Genomic DNA, 8596 nt, shown 5'->3' on the forward strand with positions numbered 1-8596 from the left:
CACACACACACACGCCTGTGATTGGTCACAGGTGTGCAGCCCCCCCAGCCCCAGAGTCTAATCAGTGTGACTGGGGCCAGGTGAGGCTGCTTCAACCATCCACCACACACACACACACTCCACTATGTCTTTTAACGTGATGGGAATCCACCATAATGTTCGCTATGTTTTTGAGTGTTTGAATAAACAGCAGCACAGAGTTCTGACAAAAAGGGGTTTTATTTGACCTAAATAAATACAAAAACAGGTTGTGGAGAACCAATAAAAGAACGTTAAAGTATTATAAACATTAATGATCGAGGATCAACATAAAAGTGGTTTGCGTGGACGTTAATTCCCCGTGGGCAGAAGAGATAGGCTTCACAGAAATGATACGCATTAGAGTTAACATCAGCTACTGGAAAAACCCACGGTGCTTTTGGACCTCACACACACGCAAATGCAAATGCAAACGCACACACAAACATTTTGCAACACTGATGGTATCAGATTGCAGGCTGACGATTGGTCAGAATTCAAACCTGTGACGTGGTTTCTCCAGCTGAAATAGCGGAGCTGAACCTTGAGAGCAGAAGCAGTGAGAGCTGTCAGAGAGGAACCATGGACACCATCGCTGAACCGGACCCTGGACCCTCTGAGGAACCTGAGGACATGTCTTTGAACCGGAGACAGACCAGGAAGAGAAGATTTGGTAGGTGTCCTTTTTAGAGGATTCAAAATAACTAATCCAGTAAACAATATGTTTTCATCTGCATGCATTTTAGATTCACGTTTAGCAACGTTTTAATTCAGAGTGACCGACCTGATTAACCAGCGACCGTAGAGACAGATTTATTCTCCCTTTTTTTTTGTTACCTTACTTGACGTGTGACTACGCCCGTGAGTTACGGACTACTGATAGGCATCTCAAGTAGTTGTGTGTTTCATGATATATGTTTGTTATATACGTGGAACAGAGTGCAGAGTAACTTTAGAGCCGAACACAAGTTTAGTATTTTCATTACCACGATGGTGGCCACGCAGTGTGAATATATGTATGAACATACTCTGTGTGTCCGTGTGTGTGCGCTTGAGTGCATCAGTGAGTCTGTGTGTCAAAAGGAGGACATCAGATAAGCGTTGAAGAAAAACATTTCGCAACACGTAATGGAGAATTAAAACACGTCATGTGTTTTTTTCCAGCTGACAGAGCAAAGATGGAGGCTAGGTTCAGAAGCAGTGAAGGCCATCAGAGAGTAACCATGGTCACCATGTCTGAACCGGACCCTGGACCCTCTGAGGAACCTGAGGACACGTCTTTGGACCGGAGGGAGACCAGGAAGAGAAGATTTGGTAGGTGCCCCTTTTAGAGAATTTAAAAGAAATAATCCAGTCCGAAAAAATGATCCAAAATAAAAATATGTTTTACTCCACATACATTTAAGATTGATGTTTCGAACACTTTTTTAGCCAATGTGACCGTGTGTGTGTGTGTGTGTGTGTGTGTGTGTGTGTGTGTGTGTGTGTGTGTGTGTGTGTGTGTGTGTGTGTGTGTGTGTGTGTGTGTGTGTGTGTGTGTGTCCTACTCCTGAACAGTTCTATGGTTGCACATCGCTGTCGTTGTGAGCATCGGACTGCTGAGTATTCTCCTCATCTCCCTGCGCTTCAGTGAGTCTGAATCATATCATCCTGAATATAATTACAATACAGTTATGATCATATTAAAGATTGTAATAATAGCAATGATAATGATAATTATTGTTTTTGTAGAATTAGTGTTAATAATATGAATGATCTTACTACTATGTAACAGCAGGCCTGTCGGACAAGTTGCTCTGCACAGTTGGTCAACGCGCATGTGCCAAGCAGCCTGCAGCTCACACACACACACACACACACAGCACACGCAAACGCACACATACACCACACACACACACACACACACGTGCAAACGCACACATGCACCGCACACATGCACACACACACACACACGCACGCACACACACACACACACACACACACACACACACACACACACACACACACACACACACACACACACACACACACACACACACACGCGCATGCACATACACACACCGCACACACCGCACACACACACTGTGCACGAACACACACGTTACAAGACAAAGGCAGTGCAGGACACCGCATACACACACACACCGCACACACATGCACACACACATGCACACACATGCACGGGCATACACACACTGCACACACGCGGACGCAGACGTTGAAAGACAACGGCAAGATGGAGACCACAGCCCCGCCGTCGACACACTCTCCCAGCTCAGACCTCATGTCTATTGTAGACTACACCTCTTTGCAAAACTTTATTTATTTTTAAATAAAGTGTTGATGACGCTTCGGTCAGCATTTGCGTGTCATCGAGTGGCCCCCTAAATGATAATCAGCCTTTTGTTCCCTGAATGGTCAAAATATATTTAAATGTTGGCACTGCTTTTAAGAGTCATTCGTGGTGAACGCTAAAAGATAGTTCCTTTCATAACCCTAAAAGTACACATCATACAATAAACTTCAATACGTGAGTTCACAGCTGCACAGGTGTATAGAAAATGATTATTGACAACAGTTAGCTGAACATTATGTGGTCCCGTCCTTCCACTCCCTGTTTTCTCACCCTGTTTAAACACAGAAATCAACTACATTTGTCCCAGTGTTTGTTATATGGGAAATCAAGCAATAAAATACCCTCTCTTTCTCCGGTAACACAGTCGTCGGCCACGCCTTTCTTCCTCGTCGTCTCTAACTCACGCTCCAATCCTTCATCAATCGATGCTTCGGATGTTGTGAATGCAACGGAATATATGACGCATCGTTGCAGCAACATTTAAGATGATCGCGATGAGTTCTGCCCGTTCTGCCTCCGTGCCGTCCCGCCTCTTGCGAACTTAGACCCTACGTCATATCCCGCCCCTTGCAAGCCCACCCCCTTGATTCTACTGATGTCTGAACGACATTGATGTCCGCATATAAAGCATCAAGTGTGAATCACCCTCAGGGTCGAATCTCCTGATATACAAATGCGGCGACAATGGGGTGGACTTCAAATGATTATGCTTGCTTCATAGCGTGAGGAGAAAATGATTATGCTTGCTTCATTATGTAACAGGTGAACCAATATGTTATACGTTGTAACATTATCGGTAAAATGTTATTATATTATGCACTCAGAAATGTGTTACATTATCGACCAGGGATTCCACGTTATAGCTCTGGGTTTAAGTCCACCTAGAGGTTGAGCGCAACGCGGACTAGTTAGAATAATAACAGTTATAATCATATTAATGATTGTAATAATAGCAATGATAATGATCATTATTGTTTTTGTTAGAATTTGTGTTAATAATATGAATGATTGTAACAATAGCAACGATAATGATATTGATAATTATAGTTATTGTTATTTTAATTGGTATTAATATTAATAATGTGTCATGTTCTCTTTCAGGGGGGATGGACTTTGTGTTTGGTTGGCTGTGGGTCCTGTGACGTTTAGAGACGATGGTGTTCTGTTTTAGAGCTCATTCCTTCTGTACTCCTCTGTCCTGTCCTAGACACACCGTCACCTTGGAAGGAGGGGAGAGAGCGCTTACTGGATGAACTCGGTGAGGGTTTTATCCAAGTTATTACATCAATCGCATTATTAACATTTTTTTTCTTTTGTGATTTATGTTTGAACATCCCCTCTTCCTTATAACTTCACATTTTATATTGTCAGGCTAACAGAGCATAGACCGTGTTAAACTACCACCAAATAAATGTGGTCTACTAAAGACATTTTTCTATTGTCGTCTATTAGGGTCATGCTTCTATTGACGTCTATTAAGGTTGTGCTTCTATTGTGGTCTGTTAAGGTCAGGTCTCAGGGTTGTGTGTCAGTAATGAAGACGGTAAGATAAGCAGTTCTGTGTTTGTTAAGGATTTTCTTTTACATTCAACAGATGAATTGGCGCTTCAGGGCTGGATGTTTTACGACCAGAGTTTCTACCTTATGTCTACCACTAAGAAGAGCTGGAAGGCCAGTAGAGAAGACTGTCTGCGGAGAAACGCAGACCTGGTGGTTATCAACAGCAGAGAAGAACAGGTGTGTGTGTGTGTGTGTGGGGAGAGACATTGTGTGAGTGTGTGTGAGAGAGAGAGACATTGTGTGAGTGTGTGTGAGAGAGAGAGAGATTGCATGTGTGTGTGTGTTCAGCTGTGTTGTCATGACAACAGATGCTATTACCTTTGGAAACAGGGGTTTCTCAGCAGAATGTTCGAGCGTTCCTGGATTGGACTGAGCAGTAGAGACACAAAGGGGACCTTCAAGTGGGTGGATGGTACCCCCATGACCTCAAGGTAAGGCTGATGACTCTGTTCAGCAGCATCTCTTCTCTGAGAGTGACAGAGTGACCTCACCTCAACACTGGGCTCCACTGTCTCCTCCTCGTGGTTCTCAGTTTGAGACGCGCTAAACCAGGCGATGACAGCGGAGCAGAAGTCTGTGTCGTAGCAGGGGAGGACGGCTGGTCCAGACAACCGTGTGACAGACTGCACCACTGGATCTGTGAGAAGGCCGTGGACCTGGATCATCTGGAGGCTGAGCTGGACAAAGAGGGTCCGTAGACTTTGTTTGTGTTCATGAGTGGAGAACGGTTCCTCCTTTCTGTTCTCTGTGCCGTAGACACAGTAAATATACTCTTTATGAGTGGAAAGGTGGTTGGGTGTGTTTAGGTCTACTAAGGTCAGGTTTCTATTGTGGTCTACTAATGCCATGTTTCTATTGTGGTCTACTAAGGTCATGTTTATATTGTGGTCTACTAAGACCATGTTTCTATTGTGGTCTACCATGTTTCTACTGTGGTCTATTAAGGCCAGGTTTCTATTGTGGTCTACTGTGAACCTGTATTAGGAGAGAGTGAAGGGAGTGTCTGATGGTGCATCTCTAGATACGTGTTGTAAACGTTCACTCCTCTCCTCCTGGTTTCTTCAGGTTCAGTGATGCCCACGGAGGAGGAGGAGGCCCCCAGCATCACAAAGTTCCACTCCACTACCCAGGTGTTGCCCGTGGGCCAAACGGCCCGCTACACCTGCGATGCCAGCGGCACACCGGAGCCCACCGTCGAGTGGCTCCACAACGGCAGGCCCCTGGAGAGGAACGGCACAGACGACCAATCAGAGGCCTGGGTGGAGAGGGGGTTCCTCTTCGTCAGAGGGGTGAGGTCTGGTGTGAACACGGTCTGCTGCGTGGCGAGCAACAGCGCTGGCACGGCCAATCACACCGCTGAGCTGCTTGTCTTTGGTAAGATCTGGATCCAAGGAGAGACGTTTGTTGTTGATGTATTTATAACGTTGTTGTTGAGGTGTGTATATATTTAAGCAATAGATCACGACAGGCTGTGTCGTTCATTATACCACAGTGAAGGGGGTCGCCATCCCTCCGCTGTGCGTCGGGACGGACAACGCCCCTTAACTGTGGTATAATGACCGTATACCACTGACTGAAGTGATCTATTGCTTTTATAAAACGGTTACGCAAGTATGGCGAAATGAAAGTCATAGAAACCCTCAATTTTGAAAAAGCTAGAAAGTCGGAAAAGCATTTTTTTTAACGAATACAAAAAAGTAGTCCCTCCTGGCTGCCGGCAAAGTGTACGGCGGTTGCTATGCAACACACTGTAGCGTCCTTCAGAGAGAAGGCTAGAGACGGTAGCTCGGTTCGCCGGCAATTTAGCCTACTGTCGAGTTCACTCACCGTGTGCCTATTGCTTTACAACATTTCCACCCCCTCCAGCAATCAACATGTTTTTTAGGCTTCAGTGAACTATGCTATTGCTTTTATACATAAATAAACAACAGTTCAAGTTAGGTGCGGAGTGATACTGAACTCTGTAAACTGAACGGGCGTCATAGCTGTGTGTATACGCTCAATATACAACAGTTGGGAACCAATCAGATCGCTTGATTTAAGCCACCCGTTTTATAAATATATATATATATATATATATATTCATAAATGTATGTGTATATATATATATATATACATGTATACAAAATTCTATATATATGTGTGTGTATATATATGTATATATATATGTGTATATATATATATATATATATATATATATATATATATATATATATGTATATATATGTGTATATATATATATATATATATATACAGTATACCAACTGAAAACAAATCCTCATCCTTATCCGGGGTCGGGTCGCGGGGGCTCAAGCATGAATCAGCATTTTTTTTAATTTTCCAATGGAAACGAATGGGGGGATTTTGGGCGAATAACCTGGAATATCTCGGGAATTATGAATAATATCATGTCTTGTTCTCCCGTCAGATGCCTGTGAACTCACACTGGACCCAAACACAGCCAACGGACACCTCTCTCTGTCTGAGGACAACAGAAAGGTGACGGTGGTCAGAGAGGACCAGTCGTATCCGGATCACCCAGAGAGATTTGACTCCCCCCAGGTGTTGTGTAGAGAGGCTCTGACTGGCCGCTGTTACTGGGAGGTAGAGTGGAAAGGATGGGTTCAGATAGGAGTGACATACAGAGGAATCACAAGGAGAGGGGGTGTTGACAGCTGGCTTGGAGGGAACAAGAAGTCCTGGAGTCTTGGTTGTCATGATGGTCGTTACACTGCCCGGTACAACGGTAGTCACACAGCCATACGTCTCCCCGCCGCTGGCTCTACCAGAGTAGGAGTGTATCTGGACCGGCCTGCTGGCACTCTGTCCTTCTACAGAGTGTCCCGAGGTGTAGGAGGGTCCTCAGACACACTGACACACATCCACACCTTCAGATCCACCTTCACCCAGGAGGACCTCCTCCCTGGGTTTGAGGTATGGGGGGAGGGTGACTCAGCGTCTCTGTGTCGGTTGTAGAAAGAAAAAAAGGTCGGCGGGGCGGGCGGGCGCACACACACACACACACACACACACACACACACATATACACGTAAGCACACACACACACACACACATATATACACACACACACACACACACACACACACACACACACACACACACACACACACACACACACACACACACACACACACACACACACACACACACACACACACACACACACACACACACACACCCCCGTCGTCGTCCGGGGCTGTGGGCGAGCAGGGGTCGGTTGTAGGAAAAAAAAAAGGGCAGGCGGGCGGGCACACACACACACATGTACACAAACACAAACGCCCGCACACACACACACACACACATACAAATACACACACACACACACACACACAGCTTCTGCGTTAGAGGATGGGTGTCTTTTGATGGAGGCCTGAGAGGACTGATGACTCAGAGTCTCTGTGGCAGTTATAGTCTCTCGCTCTCTATTTTACTCTCTCTCTCTATCCCTCTCACTCTCTTTCTTTCTCGTCTCCCCCTCCTCCCCCCCTGTCTCCCACTCCCCCTCCCCCCCGTCTCCCACTCCCCCTCCCCCCCCCCTCGTCTCCCTCTCCCCTCCCCCTCCTCCCCCTCCCTCTCCCCCTCCTTTTTATGGGGCTTCCTAAAAGTTGATGCTGGTAAACCATGAAAGGAAGAGACTTTTAAGATCTTCCATAGGGTTACCTGAGCAGGTTTTATTAAGATTTCATTTTTAATTTGAAATGTATATTAAATACCTATTGATGGTAAATCACAAGTTTTTTTTATGCTACAATATTTGTCCATTTTCAGACATTAACATATTTTATTCTCCAGGGCTCTGATCATCACTTTTGTCCTAATCCTAACAAGGATGATTTAGATGAGATTAGATTCATTAGGATCCCGATTAGCAACACACCAGAGAGAGAGCTAGTCTTCCTGGGTCCCAAACATCAAATATAGACAACAGACAATCACTTGTTTGACCTTATGTCAAACTCAAATAAAAATAGACTAATAAAAAAGTTTAAAAAGATATGAAGGCTACAAAAAGAAATGACAAAATTAAAAATGTATATACATTATGGACCACATGATTTTTTTGCAGACTTTTTAAAGTTGTATTTGCTATTTTTGCTAGAACGTATGTTTTTTTTGGTAGTTCATTCCATAATGAAATAGTTGTGTAAATGATGGTATTTTTCAGTAGATTGGACCTCGGTCTGGGTAAAGCTAGCTGTCCTTTACTTGCTCCTCTAGTGCTATGACCGTGTCTGTCAGACACACTGACTAGACCTTCAGCAAAGAAGGCGGGTCTTTTGCAGTTTAAGACTGACCTTAGGAACAACAAGAGGTTAAGAGAGATTGTTTGTTTTACTGTGAGCCATGAAAGGCTAGTATGCATTACTTCAGTGTTAGTGTGAGTAGAGCAGCTCGGTGCCAAAGGAACCTGATTTAAAGCAGGTTTTATATTTCATTCATAATAACCAGGAGGTCTGTGTTGTAAATGACTTTAAACTGAGTATTGATTCCTGGTGTTCTGTTGGGAACCAAACGGCAGCAGAACATGTTCAGTTATTAAAGATACGTGCACACCTGTTTATGATTAGTAAAGTCTGCAGCTTCTATTGTTTCAGTCCTTGTGTTTATTGTGTACATGTAAGGGACTATTTTTCTGTT

At 44.4% G+C, this 8596-nt stretch overlaps 1 protein-coding gene across 2 annotated transcripts; it reads left to right on the forward strand.

Moving 5' to 3' along the window:
• Positions 1–600: 600 nt before the first annotated feature.
• On the forward strand, positions 601–6916 carry LOC311377402 (CD209 antigen-like protein D; the record flags this gene model as incomplete). Of its 2 annotated transcripts, XM_084491298.1 has the most annotated exons (9): positions 601–691; positions 1183–1332; positions 1576–1647; positions 3582–3632; positions 3969–4111; positions 4265–4365; positions 4467–4624; positions 5000–5308; positions 6363–6916. In XM_084491298.1, the coding sequence occupies 9 exons, from the start codon at positions 601–603 to the stop codon at positions 6908–6910; spliced, it is 1623 nt and encodes a 540-aa protein (XP_084347424.1). The 2 variants fall into 2 exon arrangements, with proteins under 2 accessions (XP_084347424.1, XP_084347425.1); XM_084491299.1 differs by lacking the exons at positions 5000–5308; positions 6363–6916 and having other exon boundaries at positions 4467–4632.
• Positions 6917–8596: the final 1680 nt, after the last annotated feature.

Source organism: Micromesistius poutassou (assembly GCF_964030765.1).
Source record: "Micromesistius poutassou genome assembly, contig: SCAFFOLD_4867, whole genome shotgun sequence".
Taxonomy (NCBI): Eukaryota; Metazoa; Chordata; class Actinopteri; order Gadiformes; family Gadidae; genus Micromesistius; species Micromesistius poutassou.